This window comes from Polyergus mexicanus, unplaced genomic scaffold, assembly GCF_030449975.1.
Source record: "Polyergus mexicanus isolate NDT 795.1 unplaced genomic scaffold, iyPolMexi1.0 SCAF_11, whole genome shotgun sequence".
Classification (NCBI taxonomy): Eukaryota; Metazoa; Arthropoda; class Insecta; order Hymenoptera; family Formicidae; genus Polyergus; species Polyergus mexicanus.
This window is the reverse complement of record NW_027223331.1, coordinates 2,063,217-2,081,480: the sequence shown is the minus strand read 5'-3', so window position 1 is coordinate 2,081,480 and position 18,264 is coordinate 2,063,217. Positions and strand designations below refer to the sequence as shown.

Genomic DNA, 18,264 nt, shown 5'->3' with positions numbered 1-18,264 from the left:
TTATAAAATTATATTCTTTAATTAAGTTTAAATAAAGTTTACTTTTTTTTATTTTTGAAGAGTTTAAGTTGTAAAGATATATAATGTAGAGTTGAAAAGTTGCATTAAATAATAAACCTGCCTTGATAATTTCGCTATATAAGAAGAGTAAGAATTCAATTTCGATTCAATGTCAAAAATATCATTCATACACACACACACACACACACACACACACACACACTTACTTAATTAAAATCTTTTAAATACCCTTTGCAGTAGCACGAAATAAATGGAAGAAAACGTAAATTAAAACGAGCAATCAACCACGACTAAAGACACAAGAAGGAGGTGTTTCTTCGCATTCTTGTGGGAAAGTCGAAAACCGCGGGCCAAAGGGCTAAGTCGTTGGGGGAGAGGAAGGGGACTAGGGTCAGCGATGCCAAAAAGTGGAAGTCGCTTAGCCATTTGGAGCCGCTCTTCGTCTCGTGGCGCTTTCCCATCGACTCTCGATTCCGGGATAAAAGCCGAGGAGAGAAACCGAAAATGGAGATAAACGCTCGCGAGAGCGTCATAAAAACGCACAACCGCGGGCGCAGGTGGGGACGATCCTTCGGGTTCCGACGCGGTGTTACCGGGGGATGCCGGGAACGATCGTTATTGGTGTGCCAGGAGCTTTACTGAGGCAAGGAGAGAAGAGCGAAGGAATTCAAAATCCTATGAATCCTGCGAGCGCGCCGCGCCGTTTTTCGGGGGTCCCGACCCGATTTTCGTCTCTCCATCTGACGGTTACCTGACGGGAGGATTCCCCCAAAATCGTAAAAAAAAGGCGAAAAAAAGATGCAACAGGTCAGGTAGGATATCTCCGGGAAACTGACGGGCTCACGGTATTGGTATGGAATCCCTATAAAATTTCGCCCCGCTCGACGCGTCTCTTACCTCTCCCGAGGACGCGTATCCTGGACCCTTCTTCCTTTCCAGCGCGCAGGATACTGCGGCAGGTACATGCGTGGCTCACACGCGGCTTTCCCTTTTCATCCACGAATTTGCATCGTCCCTCCCTTTTTTCATCGAAAATTACGCTTTTTTCCGTGAGAATCTGCGGGCCCCTCCGCGAACGGAAAAGACAGCGCTGGAGGTGGGGAGATGGTAGAAGGGGTCCAAGATTTTTGGGGCGATTTTTACCGGTTTCGACTTTACCCTTGCTCTTCTTTGTTACCGTAAAGCAACGCATTAAAGATGGCGGTTTGTATTAAACCAGGTGTGACGTTTTTGATAACGGAAGAGAAGAGAGCGCGATTCGCGAATGAAACTACCGTCGATTGATTTTTATTTTCTTGTAACGCGCGCGTATGTGCAGAATCGCACACAAACACACATGCATACAGAGACAGAAGAAGCGACGGTTTTCCTCCGTTTTTTTCCAGCAAGTTTGCGAGTAACCGACGCTTTGCTCTCGGCGAATCAGAGGTGATGGTTTAAAAACAAGCCAACGGATATAGTTGTGATAGACTTTTTTTAACGTAGACGACACATGTTACTGAGACTGTGTGTGTGTGAGAGAGAGAGAGAGAGAGAGAAAGTCGGACGAGGATGAAACGTGGATGAACATCAACGGATTTTTAACGTATCTCTGTAAAGTTACCCAATCGGTTACGTCGGAAAAGAACAGATCTTCAGATAAAAAAAAAAAATGTATTTTATATAAAAAGATTTAAAAAGGCATTTTAATTTCGAACAGAAATTCTATTTTTCTCGTAGGAGTATATAATCCCATTTTTTTTTTCTAGAAATAAAAGATAAATTATAGCACTAGTTTTACTATTTATTACTTTTAAAATACCGGTGTATTCACTTCAGCGATCTCACAATCGAATGAAAGAAACGCGCGCGTTGAAAGCGCGATCCGTTCGCCGATCTCGAGCGGGCCGATTCGATATCGAGTCGAGTACGAAAGAATGTCGATCATCTGGAAGATCGTTATCTCCCGACGGATCCTCCGTCCTTTTGTGTCCCGCATCTGCATACACGCACACACGCGCATACCATCGCACGCACACTCGCGCAAGCGTCCATTGTGCGCGGACGCGGGGCACAATGCAGTCGCCCGTGCAATTTCGGGCCATTCAAGTCCGTTTAGCGCTTCGCACGAGTGACACGGTAACCGTCTATCCATCACCCACGCACACTCGCGCGATCGCGACACGTGAAGAGAGAAAACACCGTCGTCCGTCGTCGAGAATCGCAGCGAATGCTTGCGATGATGCGCCCACGACGGGCGTCGATGGAGGGAGGCCGCAGCTGGAAGAGATGCAGCCTCCGTGTGTTATTGTACGTGCCTGCACCTACGATCGAGAGGTCGAAGATGCGAGGCCGCGGCGGCGACCTTCGCCTTCTCTCTCTCAAAAGAACGGCCGCTCCTCCGCTTCGCGTGACCCATGGCAAAAACTACGTGGCCGACGACCCGAGCAAGGGCAACTTTCAGGATTAGGAGAGTGAGTCATGTCCGTCAGGTGATAAAATGGCACAATGGCGCACCTGAAGAGCTGCCGCACCGAGAATTACGCGCTTTTTGGCAAAACCTGTTGTTGCGATTAAATCTGATAAAAAGAGAGAAGGGGATTGATCGTAGCGATCTGTCGCTTATCAGATCAAGACACTTATTAAAGATTTAAATGTAATGCATATTAATCGAGTACACACACATAATTGAATAATAAAAAGTGAAAAAGGAAATAAGTGACAAGAGAAAGAACATAATTTGCATTTTAACCGAAATTGAATTAAGAAAACAGAAATATTGCATCTTGCTAAATCACTGCGAATTACTCTAATGAAGATCATTCATATTAGAAACGGTCTCCGCATTGTTGAATCCTAATGCAACATTTCTTAATTCGTTCGAATTACAGTACGAGAAACAATCCAAAGTAGTACAACAGTATTCTCCGATATCCATACAAACCTGAATTATGCATTCTCATAAATATTGCATTCATATCATAAGCAGAACAAAAGTTCCCACAACTATGATCTATCAAAAATCAAAGGCCTAAATAATCGCATAAGTAATATTTGGTGAAATCAAAATATTTTTATAAATTCAATACCTAATTTCGATGTGATTTTTAACGAAAGATTAAAGCTGATAATTTTATAATAACCAATTTTATTACTGATTATTAATATATATTTTAAAATTTACTATTACTTCTTGTGTTAACACGTTTCACCGAATAAAAAGAAACTTAAAACTAAGATTAAATTTAAAATTAAACTTTTTTATCTTCACAAATTATTTTAATTTCTTGTTTCACGGGGACTGCACGTGCTTTCCAAAAGCTATTTGATCAATGAGTTTAAAACAGAATCGTTAATCTCTTAAATCAAATATTAAAATTAATCTCGCAAAATTAGCAACATTATAATATATCGATTCCATCATGATGTTACGATTTTACCGAACAGTAGCGTACACATTCCCATCTAAATTGACGGATTCGGCGGATGAATAGCGACAGACTGCTTTTCTCCGCTCGCGACCGAGGGAATCGCTATGAAAAAGTTCCATTTTCTGGATGAATTCTGGCTACAGCACCGTGCAACCAGAATCCCTTCTCTAAACGACGGTCTCGCTCTCTCTGTTCATCGTTCCTCCCGGAGATTCTCTCATCGTCTCTTTTTCCCCTATTCCTTCGCTCTCATTCTTCCGCTCGTTCTCCGATTCAGGGTGTTTTTGTTCGCCAAGGCGAGAATAGCCATCGGCGACGAGGGCGTGCTGCCCTTTCCGCGTGATCTACATAAAATATCGATTTTCGAGGCGCGTCCCGAGAAAAATATATCGACGAGTCACGCGGGCCTGATGATGAATCCCTCCTACTGAAACCGGCCCTTCTCACTTTAACGTACGCGGAGCGCATCACAAAGGAGAAATCGTTATTTTCACGGCTCGGTCCGATTTCGCGGTTGCGTCTCGCATTTTCCCCTCCTTCCTCCCCCGTTTCATCTTCCTCGCCCTCCCTCGCATGCAGTCGATCCATCCGCGAGTTTGCGATCTCCGTCGCACCTCGTCTTCACTCTCGAAGTCAACGATTCGCTCCTTCTTCCTTCGCTTCCTTGCATTGTTTCTCTTTGCTCCTTGGTGGTCTTATAATCGATCGATTTTCTTCGCGATTTTTTCATTTTTTTCGTGATAAATTAATATAAAATAGTAGGCATATTCGATCATTATGTTGTTATTATTATTTTATTTTTTTTTTTTATAGTAACCGGTTATTTAAATCGAGCAAAAATTATGTTCTTCGATAAAGACGACGCTTGCTGATAGCAAGCATCATTAGATACGTTTTTCACATATGTATCGTATTGTTAAGATCCATTGTTTTCCCGAATCTGGGAATTCTTCTGTACAACCGATTGTTTCGAAGTTCGTGAGTAATTATATTCGGCGAGTAATTATATTTCTATTTCTCAGAAATTCATTTAGTCGTATATTGGGATCACGAGCCGCAAATTGCGCTGCTACCAGGACCGTCCGACGTAGACTCCAACATTTGCCGCCGAGTTTATCGCACCATTACACTTCGATTTCCTTCGATCGATGAAAAAACATGAAATCTATTTCCTCGATTAAAGAATTGAACGTGTTTGAAAATAATGAATTTCGGAATTAACAGACAAGTCAAGTTCCAAATTCGACTACGAGATATTTTACTATTGTGTGTAACGCGCTTCTTCGTTTAATATATAATTTAAGATCTATTAATATCTCAATATGATTTGACGTCGTGTACTAATTTTTTTCTCGTCCACATGCTACGAATATTTCGATCTTTTGCGCATGTTCTCATTCGATGATGAGACGTCGACGAGTAGATGTTTCTCACATCGTTATAGACTCCCTTTTCCCCGATTTACTCGCGTCTCAGCAAGACGCACCCCTCTAAGATGGCAGATCGCATTAGAGCCGGGTTCCTCTCCTGCCGACCGTTCTTCTTTCTCGTTCGTGTAGCAACGCGACCGAATGTCTAAGCAGCATCTGCCCTACGCGTCGTTTCTTCGTCGCCATTCTTACGTAAGGCGACGACAATGCAACCCGGCCCGGGTTACGGGGGAGGAATTCCCTGGCTATTATTCTCGAGGTATATGCACCGCCTGTCAACCGACTTACGATTTTATTAGGGCCTTACGTCATTCGATTATGCTTGGCCGGGTCCCGATTTTCATTCAGGGCGAGACCCGAGACTACCGTAAGGAAACGTCCGATATAATAACAGATCGGATTCGATCGGTTTCCACGTCGTTATGTTAACCGTTTTAATAATACAAGATTTATGATTTATGATTAATTTCATGTAAAAATATGACTAAAATGTAACGTATTCTAATTTAGAGATTCTTTAAAAAAAACAGAACGAAAGAATATCAAATAATATGCAGACGAATTAATCTCTTCGATTTATTCTAAAATCTCATAAATTATAAAAAAAATTAAAAATGATCTCTCACAGTGCTTTCCCAAACAAACTTGATCTATAAGAACCATACTTGAAGACATGCCAGGCTTCCTAGCGAGAGAATATGAGTCGCATAAGTATTGTCCGGATGCTGGTGTCGAGAATCGCGGCAGTTACCGCGACGAGACTGTAGACGACGAGAGAAGCGTAACAAAAGGGGAGGGTACCAAAGGGGGATAGATAGCAGAACCAATAGAATAACAGTGTTTCGTCTGGCGTGTTTTAAACCGGCATTGCCCGGCGGCTCGGCAAAGGGTGACGACGAGAGAAGGGGTGGACTGGTTTTCTTGCGCGGCGTGTGTGGGGTGAGTCTAAAACCGTTAGGTTGGTCGCGTGCTACTGGAGGCACGTGGCCATCCTCCATCCTCCCCTTTTCGTCCGTGTCTTTTTTTTTTTTTTACGCACGCGCACATACGTGTCCTGAACAACGCGCGACAAGACTCACTCGAAAGGATCCTTACGCGAACTGAGATCAAACGCAAAAAAACTAGCTTCATATTACCGATATACATTCATCGTAATTATATTCTTACATATGTCACAATTATCTTTATACTTTCTTATAGAGAATGTTTGCAACTTTATTTCTTATTTCTTCGATTTTTCTCGTCGTTCCTTCGTTTTTGTTTTTTTTATTGAATTGGATATAGAGCATTCAAAGATAGTAGTCCCAAATAAAAAAAATGGTCTTTCAACTGATTCTTTTGTCGTAATAGATTAATTCTTAATTAGCTACGTGTTATCTACGTAAGAAATTCCTTAACACTGTATAAGTAATGGATCTCTAAATGGGTATTACGGATTCTTGGCGAATGGAACCTAATTTATTCCGTTCATTTCGGACTCGCGGCGTACGCGACGGGCCCGAAGCTATTGATCGACGAAATTCGATGATCATTGTTGTTCGAAGCTCGTACCGGCGAAACCCCAAATTAAGGGTCCAGGTAAGCAAACGAGAGACGCTCGGACGCATGCGGCGCCATTAGCCGCGGTTACAGCGCGATGAAAACGGAATAGTCGATCGCGCGGCAGATGCAGGGGATCGGTAAACAGTCGGCCGGATAACAGTTAGGTCGCCGTCATCGCTCGTCATCATCAACGCGGCCGTATACCGTTAGAGGAAGGCAAATGTGCGGGCCCTTCGTGGCACGTGCTCCTCGATCAAACGCAGCCGTTACTTGGATGCAGAGATAGGTTGAATGTTTGGTAATAATCGCCCTCAAAGTTTCAAGAGTCCTAGTAAAATTCTACAATTCTTTTTTATAATTCTGAATTTTTCTTTCAAAATATCACATCTCAAAAAAAAAATTGAGTGTTGTGTTTTAAACGCAAATTTTTAAATTAATTCGTCTGTGATAAAATCTAATATAAATAAAGTGATATTTAAGTATTAACTGCAAATATATCAAACAAATTATGATCAACGACTGTAAATTGCAGTGTAATATTGCAGAGGAATTCTGCCTTCGCCGTAAATTTCCGATGAGGAAATGAAACTATGCATATAAAAGAGAGCAAAGTTTAGGGGAAGTTTCACGACGCCATTTCGCATCGGCACCCTTTGCCGCTCGACTGGCAGTGATGTATGATGCGGTAAACCCCCGTGCTGACCACTCCCACTCTCTTACGAACACTTTTTCCCGCGGATTGGACGAAATTTGATTTTTAGATCTTTTTTCGAGAGCAAAGAGCCAGACAATAGAATTTTAAATCGCTAAGATGAGATGACAGATACTATTAAGCGCGCATAAAATTGCAGTTCTCTCTGTCTCAACGAAAATGATTATAATTACTTTATGTTGTTTCACTTTTACAACCTTGTATTAAATTTTATTTAAGATTGAGCATCATCGTTACAATCGCGTAAGAATCTTCGTCAGTTACCCGAAACGAGAGAGCAACGTCAAGATTATTTGAATATCCCGTATTTAAGATTCGCCCCGCGTAGTGCGGAGCAGTGATTGTCGACTTGACAGGCTGGTCACGTGGCCGGCACGTCATACACGTCAAACCAACCCCCCGTGGAAACCACCCTATTGCGTCTAAGGCAGCCCCGCGGCCGGTCAGCACAAGTCGGGGAGGCCTGCGAGCACTTTACATTCTATTTTCACGCTGTACTGACCCCGATGTATGCGACTTCCTTAACATATTCGCCAGATATTGCCTTTTTGGCACGTGCTACCTACTCAATCGATATTCATACTCCGTGAGAATGAAAATTTATCGGCGTTCTTAAAGTAGCACCGAATAGCCAGCTATTCGTTGGAAGCATTGCATTTTTTTCACAGAATTATATTCACGAAAAAATTGATCTTTATAAGACCGAGAAAAGCAATTTTGTATTTAACATTAAGTAATATAATAATAATTATAATAATTATTAATAATAAAAAAATATATATATATATCTATAAAAATTCTATGCCTGTAGAGTATATTATCGATATATGAATTCATCAAAATTATATATGGCGATTTCGACCTCTATCTAAATTTAAATAGGCGATTGACGAAGAGCAACTTTCAACGTGATCGTTCACCACCTGACGTGTTACAGGCGAAATAGCCGGGCTATTTTATGCGTGTCACCGCCCTCGCGTGGTGTTTTCACGGGACGGCGAGCACCCCGGGATTCTTTCAGGGGTTCCCCGCGAAGCGGACGACCGTCCAGTCAAGGGGAGAGCACTTCTATAACCGAGTTAAATAACGCTACATTAGCGCCCCGCGCGATACAAAGGCTGTCCGAGTGTGAAATACCCCGCGGCTTATCGGGCTCCCGCAGAAGTTTCTCTCTAGTTAATCTCGTACGGATCGTGCATTGCTAGCATCGACGTGACACCGCACTCTCTACGTAAAACAATGTCGCAAAACTGAAAACTAACCGTTTCCCAAAATCGCTCGCGATCGATCAAATTTGATTCGAGTCTTTGCGAGACGAGAGCAGACACAATTTTGCAATTTAGAAGCATGGTGGTTAATGCTCGCAATAATAAATGCGATGGCAAAGCTCGAACTCTTTTAACCACCGAAAGCGATCGCAGATTGCAGGGAGGCGATAGCATCACTTGGAAAATGCTTGATCGTGAACTAGCTTCAGATTATATTTATTGAAAAGCGTATCTTAATGTGTTACAATCTGCTGCCGAAGAATACCAAGGTGTACATCGCGCAATTATAGCCATTGTTAAAACAGTTCCGCTCCGAAACCTTGGCAATAAAAATTAGAACGTAGAAAATAGTATCCTCTGTAAGACTAACGCACGTCCATTAATCCATTTACGTTAACCTACATTCGTGAATAAATCCATATTTCCCGAGGCAGAGATCTAGTTAACAAGGTACTTCGCTGTCCTTGTGTAATATTTAATAAATGATTAATGAGAGAATGCGTTTTCTTCCACGAATATGCATTTTTATAATTTCTTTTTCTTTATTTTATTTGTTTATTAGCAAAATTAGTTTGGCCGAACGATTAAATCAATTATGAGTTTCAGTACAGCCTTTTGCAACGATCAAAATTAGGCGACCGTAATAAGTTTAATTATTCCGATATCTCGCTACTTCAACGACGACGATGACGACGATGACGACGCAGAGACGGTCGTTTTAGTAAGGACGTTTACAGTGACGTTTACCTGCGTCGTTCTTTGTCCTTTTTACAACAATTACAGCGGCGTCTAGACGTGGTTGCTGTTCCTCCACAAAATGACAATTACGTGGCAATAGAGTCGTCTCATCGGTCGTTTCTTTCGGTTAAACGCCACAATGTTCCAGTCGTTTGAACCTCGTTCCATAGCGCTTTCCCCGCACACTCACCTTCTCATAAATGTGTGTGACAGAATACTGTTTTTACAATCTTAGAGAAGAAATTATTGCCATACAAATTGTCCGTCGTCCATTCTAACAGAATTGTACAAACGTCGAAATCTAGACATTGTGTCAACGTAACGTCAATGGGTCTTTTGTCTTTCGATTTTTGTGTTTCCGACACAAATTCTCCACACTTATATATATAAAATAAAAAAAAAAACGTACTCTCCTCACATAATATATTTGGAAAAAGTATTCAAAACACGAATAAAGATTGCGGATCTACGATAGCGCGAAGATCGTCGTCCGATAGTATCGGGGAGGAAAAATCGCACCCATCTTTTAACGGATATTCACGGCAATACCTGCGTCGATGTTAACGCACTCGCGAGATGACGATCGCGAGATTCTGCGTACGAGAAGGCAGCCGCACACATTGAGGTACGCTTTTTTCTCCCTTTTCCGGAGCCCCTCCTTCACTTTACCACCCTCTTTCCTCCACGCGCCGGTAAGGAGCGAACTTCTTTCTCTCTCTTTCTCAATTGTTACCGGCGCTCTACTCTCGCCCTTCAACCACCCTACCAACCTTTCACCAGGCTCTGGCTTAATGGCTGACGGGGCTATCGGGTTTCTGCAGAAGCGTAAAAGATCTTCGAGGAAAGGCGCGATTGATGCTGTCTTCGTTACTCGTTTTGTCTGTCTATCTCTCTCTCTCTCTCTCTCTCTCGCCTGCTCCCTTATACGCACTCTTTCTCGTTCGCCGGTGAATACACCCTTACCGCGGGTAAACGAGACCTACGACGACGATCAGTACATACCGTAGGTTATAGAAGCCAGTTCTCGTGCGTCAGTTGACTCACACAATTCCGTGCTTGAGATAAACGCGCACTGTCTCGTATTTCTCGCGCAATTTAATCCGTCCGTCGTGCGTTATTCTCAGGGGAAAAGGGGGAGGATGGTCTTCCTTACAATACATTTGATATCATTAACGCCATTGATGGAGAAACGATTTTGAGACACATGATTATAGAAATATTCGGAAAGTTTGTGCGCTTCGAAGAAATGCATATAGAGTCCGTAAATTGCCAAATATATGTTTCAGTAACTCTTTTTAGTTTTTTTGATAATTAATTGATCGCGCGAATAATAATATTGTTATAAATATTTAATATTGAATGTTAAAAATAATCTCATCTACAAAATCAAATAAAATCTACAAGTGTAATTTATATTTTAAATAATAATCCTATTCTTTCTTCACGCGAAGTATTAAGACCTTTCAAGTAATCGCAGAGTAATTTGCTTTTAAAAATAATCCATTATCATGTAATGTAAATAATACTGGATTTAGTTTTAACAGTAACCAATATATAATTCAAAGCAATTTTTACATCTGATAAATTTTATAAACTCTATCGTATACATCGCACAGAGAGAATTCACGAAAAAAAGAACAAGTAAAAGAAAGGATCGTAAAAAGATCTCTACTCATCAGCCTGTTGCAGGCCCACCCCCACGAACGCGCGGTGTATATAAAAAACTGCGAGGGTTGCACCCTTCGACGGCGACGTGTATACGTATCGACAATCTGTACAATCGCGTGCTGGTAGATAACGTGGCGCTAATTGATTATAATAAGCGACAAGGAAGGAAAGGCGGAAGCAAGACTGGGGTCGAATACTAGATTCTATCATGGGGTTGAAACCGCATTCATTTCATTTAAATGTTCACCCAGTAGTTAAATCATTACTTCCGGTATTACGCGAGCAATCTCAATCTCATCGCATCATCGGTGTTTTTTTTTTTTTTTTAGTTAATAACAGTCATTTTTGTAAACACGTAATGAGATTGTTAAATGATTCTTGAAGTGAATATATTATAAAACAATTAATATTAATTTGTGCCTTAAAAAAAAGAATCATTCAAATATAATATTAGTTCAATCTCTTCTAACTTTATGTCTCGTAAATTAATTTCAAAAAAGAAATAGCGATACATAATTGTTAATGATGCTTAAAATATTTTACACAATTGTATAATATGATATTTTTATATATCTCTCTCTGTCTTTTTTCCTTTTTTGTCTCTCGGGAAATGAAAATTATACATATTTCAACATTTACAATTTATAGCTATGATTAAATTTAACTTTACAAAACGTTGTACATTCACAAAAGTGACGAAAGATGCAATAAAAGGTAATTGAGAAAGCTCAATAGAAAGACTAAGAAAAACATGCGGGGAATACTCGATGTTGACAGCGGGGGCGTTCGATAATTTATCGTCTTCATTTGTGTCCATGTCCATATTTATTGCATCGTTATGAACAATATGCTGCCGACCATTTAAGCGAAATATGCCAGACGTCAATATACAAACGCACAAATCGAATTAATTCCCGGGCTCGCGCGATCGTCTCCAGTAATGAGTTTAATAAATATTGATTGTTTAATTAATATATAATTGAGCGTGTGGGATACGGGTTCGCGTTATCGGCAACTCATTGGTTCACCCACTGGCATAACATAAATTTATTAACAATCTATTTTCTGCGGTCACGCAGGCAACTTTTGACTCTTTTAATTAACCGCCCGTTACGAATGGTGAACAATGGTGACACAATTCCTTATGAGGCCTTTTTCCGGGATTATTCCGTGTTACGCTACCCCATAGTTTTCCTATTAAGCCCTATTTCGTACCCAGGCAAAATCCCACTTAGTTGAGAATACATAAAAAAATGTGTTTGTAAGATCTTTACAAATGTTAAGGTGTCATATATCTCTTACTTTCACTTTGTCATTGTAAACCTTTACATCCCTTTGCTAACGTATTCATGCAAAATTTATATAGCATCAAATTGAAAAAAAAAAAAAAAAGAATATCTCTCTCACATGGAAAAAAATTTAGAGATGGGCTCTTCGTGGAAACAAAGTTACAGGCAAGCAATGTCTTCATCCTTTACCTTTCACGGGAATTCATTGCGCGAGCAACTATATACGACGCAAGACAAGATTATGTGTTTTAAAAAGTCTCGCCGCTTCGAAACTTTTCTCGCAAAGATTTGTTCGATCGCAGTTCTCGGATTAACGAGTAGTTACATTTCTGGAACGTCGCGAGAAACGCTTAACGACATTGTCTCGAGAGAAGACACGAAACTACAGATGCGTTTCGAAGAAAGACGAGAACCAGCCCCGACGCGATATCCCGATTCATCGCATCGGAATTAAAAACGAAAGCGAAGCGAGAATTATCGATAATCGCGGAAGGGAGATTGTTCGCGTTAATGCCATAATTATAGTTCACGAGGCAATTGATGCGGCTTCATCAGAAAAACAGCGAAAAACGCTGTCCGTTCTCTGTGGGAACGGAGATGCCCCATTAATGGAATCATCAATTGCAGAGTTATTGGTTAAATTGCTAATTGCTAGCCTCTTTCTTTAACTCCCTCCTAACGTCGCGCGCGTACCGACAATAACGCCGACACCCACCCGTCGATCAACGCCATTTTCATAAATAACGTCTCTCTTATCTCCTCTCATCGACCGTACAATTTCTCACAACGGGCTTCTCCGCGACGACACCCCCTCAATTTTCGTAGCGCGTGGACGAACGAATTAATTTCCCCGCGATCGAATCGGGGGTTGTTCGCCCGCTCTCCGACAGAGAACAAGAACGGAGAACGGAAGTCGTCCTCGGACCGTGAGAAATATACACCGGTCGCGCGAAGGAGAAAACATCGCGCCAAGCTGTTTTCGCTCCACGAAATCGCGTGTTTTTCGTCCACGCGGATGCGTTCATCTTCGGTTCGTACGTAATTCTTTGTTCCTAGAAAATCTCACTTTTTGAATTAACTAAAATTGCGATTTGTATCTATATTAAGCAGAGAATCTGTAATAAAAATAGATAAAACTCGAAATCAACTTTTTTAAATTATGTAGCAAAAATAGAAATTAAAACTGAGGTTTTCGTATCACTAAATAATAAGCAGAGAATTTGTAATAAAAGTATATAAAATTCTCTATAAATAAACTTTCTTAGTAGAAATAGGATTGTTTAGTCGTTAGATACGTATGGATTTCTGGAACGTACGTCGAGGAAGACAACGTCTGGCGAACCGAAAGAAGTCAACATTGCAGTCAGCATTCTGGCAGAATTAGCATATTCCGTTTACGGGACATTTGACGGTGAACGTCAGCGATAAAAATCTGAGAATCCCCGAGAAATCCCATCGCGGAATTTGAATTTGCTCCGTCTTGCGCTGCGATCTTGAAGCATGAATCCCGAAAAGCTCAAAGGAAAGGGCTTTTCTATATTCGAAGAAAGATCACCTCGTTTTACTCCTCCGATCAGAATAACAAAGTGAACTAGTTCGATCAGAATACATTTTAACGATCGACATGATTTATCAAGTACAATTTCCTTTAAATAGAGATATAAACTTTTAGCAATTATATATCACTTGTAATTCATGAACTATATTCTTATTTAATGCATTATTATTAATGATAAATATATTTAAGCCTCAGAGTAATATACTTGAACTTAACGATAAAAAATACAAAAAATCCAATAACAAATCACATCAAATGATTAATGAAAGTTATTTTTAACTTTTTTTAAATCACAAGCATTAATGGGGCTTATTAATAAAATCCTGACTAATGCAAAACTCAAGAATAAAATGCAGGAGGGAAATTATGGGAAATTAAAATCAGATTTTCACGATTCAATGCATGAAAAACCGGACGTTTCGGACTGCGAGATGTGAATAGAACTTCCTGTGGGAAAGTCGGAAGGGCGTTTTGACATTCAAAAGCGGTTTTCCATGGTCGGCCTTCGGTGAGCGATTTGAATAACAAAGTCACCAAGAAGACGTACTATCGTTCGTATCCGCATGAGCGAGCCAGTCTTCAAGCGAGTTTATCGCGAGAATATTTGCATGTCAAGCGAAATCGATCCGGTCCTTCAGAATTTCTATCGACCACCGTCGTTTACTTTGATTCGGGATGCGAGCACGAAGATGATTCTTCAAAAACCGTTCAAACCAGTGACATTTCATTCTACCGATCATTCTTATTCTCACAAAATATGAAGAAAATTATTGAATTATTCAAAAATAACGATCATTTTTTGTAAATAATGTTCTATTAAATGCGCTCATTAATATTTATATTATGTATGCATATATGTTAGTTTTTATAAAAATTCATTTATGATGCATCATCTCTCTTTCGAAATAAATTATTATAGAGTATAAGAAGAGAATACTTAAAAAAAATATATTTAAAAAAAATTAATTATTCGCCATTTCTATTACCATTTTTAAGAAACGACATTCTTAAGCGCTCATACAAATGATAAATTGTATAACATTAAGTGTGCTATACGATGATGACTTGTATTTCTTTTTTTAATCTTTCGCTTGACAGATCAAAGCGACGTTAGCGACTTCTTTGATTCCCAGTTAATGGCAGCTGACATCGTTTCGTTATGAAAATAAAAAGCTCGCGCCGACACATTAGAAAGTATGATGAGTAACTCGACCGCTCGAATGATCTTCGCGGGAGAAGACCGCGTTAAAAGAATCCCTGGTCTGACCATATCGATCGAACAGGTGTGCGGGTACGATGCGGGAATAAACGATTAGCATCCGCGGATCATATTAATTGCCGCTACATATATATATATATTGCCAATGCTGCATCCGCTCGCACACGATTTCGTAATGGGACACGTATCGACTTCAAATATTACGTCTCGAATCGCCTGACGATTTAATAAGAAATAATAGCGCACATAATACGCAATATAATGCGCATGCACAAGAGAATCTAGAATCAATTATCGACCACGCGATAAATTAAAAAAAAAATTATTTTCTTAACAAATATTTAGCGTATTCTTTATTTTTATATTATTTATATATGTTTGCTTTGTAAGAAATAAATATAATTTTCGATAATATATAAAGTGATCTCCCTGTATATATAAGACATCAAATATATTTTATCATTTCACGTATGCGATGAGACAGACATCTCGGAGTTTCTTTTTTTTTTTTTAAGGAACCAACTTTTAGATCTGTGTAATTTATTTTCACACAATGTCTTTGCGAAACTTAACAAAAGCCGGAGCTGCGACTATTTTTTTCGTGAGAATCATTGATTACCACGCAAAATGACATGAATATTATGTCGCGGAGCGCAGGACGTTTCGTCGACAGTTTCCGACCGTTTCTATTCGCAAGGAAGCATAAAAAGGAAGGCGGTTTGAGAGATGCGGGGATAGAGAAGAAAAATGAAGCGGGTGGCAACGACGGTGGTGGTAGCGGCGCTAGGCGATCGGAAGTATGTCAAATTACAAAGGCCCGCGATATTAATGACTCCTAATGACATGCCCCCCTCCCGGCAGCAACGACCGGTGCCTGCCGACCGACCGGGCATGGGGGAGAAACGCGGTTTCTGTTCCCCACCAAGCCGTCCCACTCGGGCCCGATTCGCGAACCATCAAGATTGGGCCCCCGGCCCGGTCGAGCCGATTCATGGAATCGGCATTAAAAATGCAATTACTAATTGGCGGAGGCTAATAACAATACAAGACAAACAGCGGGCTAAATGCTATAAAGTAAAACATAGGCCGCGCGAGATATTCCTCGCATTCCCCCTTCCGTTCTGTCGGGCCTTCCCCATCGAATCTCTCGTCCTTTCTATTTACCGATCGTTTCTTTTCCTTCTTCACTCGATTTGTTCGCTCTTTTCGTCGTAGATAGATACTTCTACGCGGAGGGGTGCGAGTTCCCTGTTTACGACCGGTTCGGCTTCTTTCCGAGAGCCCGGGCCAATCGCGGATTTTTTCTCTCTCTCTCTCTCTCTCAGCTCTCTTTTCATCTTTCTTAATTTCCGCTGGTTCGCCCGTTTTTTTTTCTGATTCGCAAATCTACTCGCGAGAATCATAATTAAGTCTATTGTTCCGTCGATGAATTCGAGCCTCGAGCTTTTGTCGCTAATGAATCATATATATACTTCATTTTTCTTCTTATTAAATAATAATAATTTAAATTTAAGAATGTTAATATTAAGAATGATTTTGAATATAATTTCGACAATATTGCGTTCAAGTATAATTTTAATAAGGATACATTAATATCGATAGTCAAAAGAAACACTGACGTCAGATCCTGATAATGAAAAATTCTATTAAAAATATTATGTACTTATGGTTCTAACATCGAGCAAGTTTCTCAGTTTTGCAGATGCAGCTATTTGATGGCATTCGTTATATTCTGTCATGTTCCTCATTATCGCGCGTTTTCTGCGAACAACGATACACGCTACGTCAGATCTCGTGACGCATGACACCCTCTTCGAGTTCGTCCCGTCGTTCTCGAAACGCACGTTCATGGAACTAACGATTCTCCTCATTAGGTTTATTATACAAAAGTTTGTTTTGCCAAACACGCAAGAATCTAAACGACTGGATATATTTTAGATGATAGCATGGCCTATGCATTATGTTAACATATACGAGACGTATATTTTGTGATAAAATATACACACGTTTAGACTTTAACAAGCTTTTACCAACAAAACTTTTACATTTTCAACAATGTTAATTAATACCAATATTTAGATTTAAATAACATTATTGATGAAGACATTGATCGATTATGTAATATATCCCAATTTAAAATATTGCGACGATAAAATTAACAAAATATCATAAATAAACTTTCGTTTTATATATGTATAAATAGGATTTGTAGACAGATTATAGGATATATAATATGCTCGATTGGTTTCCCCAAATTTCTCTTTTCTATAATAGTCACGAAGCATCAACCGAAATTTTCCCACGCGTAACACTAGAAATTTGCAGTATTTTTTGCTATGTTTAATAGGTATCGCGTGAGAGTCAAGTTAATCATTTGCAATTTTAGTGCTTCGAATTCGTTTTCGTTCCGCTTCCGTAAAAACCGTAAAGGTTCGAAAAGGGATTGAATTTTTTTTGATATTTTTTTCGAAGATTGAACGACATCTGCAAATCTGCTTTGGACATCTCTTGATAATTCTTTTTACGATTCCGACGAAAAATCTATCTCGTGGCGAATATACATCGCTGGCAGATAATGCTTCGAGATAAAAGGCCCGGTCATGCGAAACATTTTGTCGAGGTAAATGACAAACCGCTATGGCGTCCAGTGGGCGGCGTTCGCCAAACGTAATTGGTTTTACGACATATTTTACGTGGAAAAAATTAACCAACGACTCCAAGGAAACTGGGGGGGTTCGCATATAAAAAAAACCCAGGAGATATGCCAATGATATAAGCTTCATAATCGAGATACGTTTCGTTCTGACGCGATCTAATATTATTTCTGTAACTTTTAAAAATGTAAAATTCAACTCTAAAAATTTTGCATTTCAATATATAAATTAATATCATTTAAAATAATTTGAAACAAGATTCAATAAAAATTGTTAGCTTAAAACTGCGCTATCGTTACGAGAAACATGATAAGAGTATTTCAGAGAAAAGAACATTTAAGAAACGACTCTCTGCGTGCCGGATTCATTATCGTGGCGATAGAGAGATTGTTTCATTGCCGCATTATCTCGGCGCGAAATTTATGTCGAGCGTGTAAAGGCGAAGGTTAAACGCATCGATACGTTAATCGTATCAAGAGAACGTAGGACAGCGAGCGATGAAACTCTGCAAACTCACCTTGTATGGATTCTGGCGAGGCTGGCTCCTCCTTATCGATTCGACCGAGCGCGTCGCTGCCTGGAACAAAAAGCGCAACGAGGCCCTCGTTAGTGACGCCGTACTATAAACCGATCGGGAAAATCGTTCGTTTCCCGTAAGAATAATGCGCGCGATACCAAATGCTTCTTGTTTCGATTGAATTGCCAAGCGCGCGCGTATACGCATTATATACTTTTATCTTAATTACATTAAGGTT

The 18,264-nt window shown here is 40.1% G+C and overlaps 1 protein-coding gene across 4 annotated transcripts in view; it reads right to left on the bottom strand.

Annotated features, from left to right (window-relative positions):
* Positions 1–18,264, bottom strand: part of LOC138937718 (uncharacterized) — a 120,822-nt gene that overhangs the window by 9,143 nt on the left and 93,415 nt on the right. For all 4 annotated transcript variants that reach the window (XM_070304250.1, XM_070304251.1, XM_070304252.1 and 1 more), the window contains exon 4: positions 18,027–18,086. In XM_070304250.1, the coding sequence (XP_070160351.1) occupies positions 18,027–18,086 (60 nt within the window). The remainder of the gene's footprint in view (positions 1–18,026; positions 18,087–18,264) is intronic.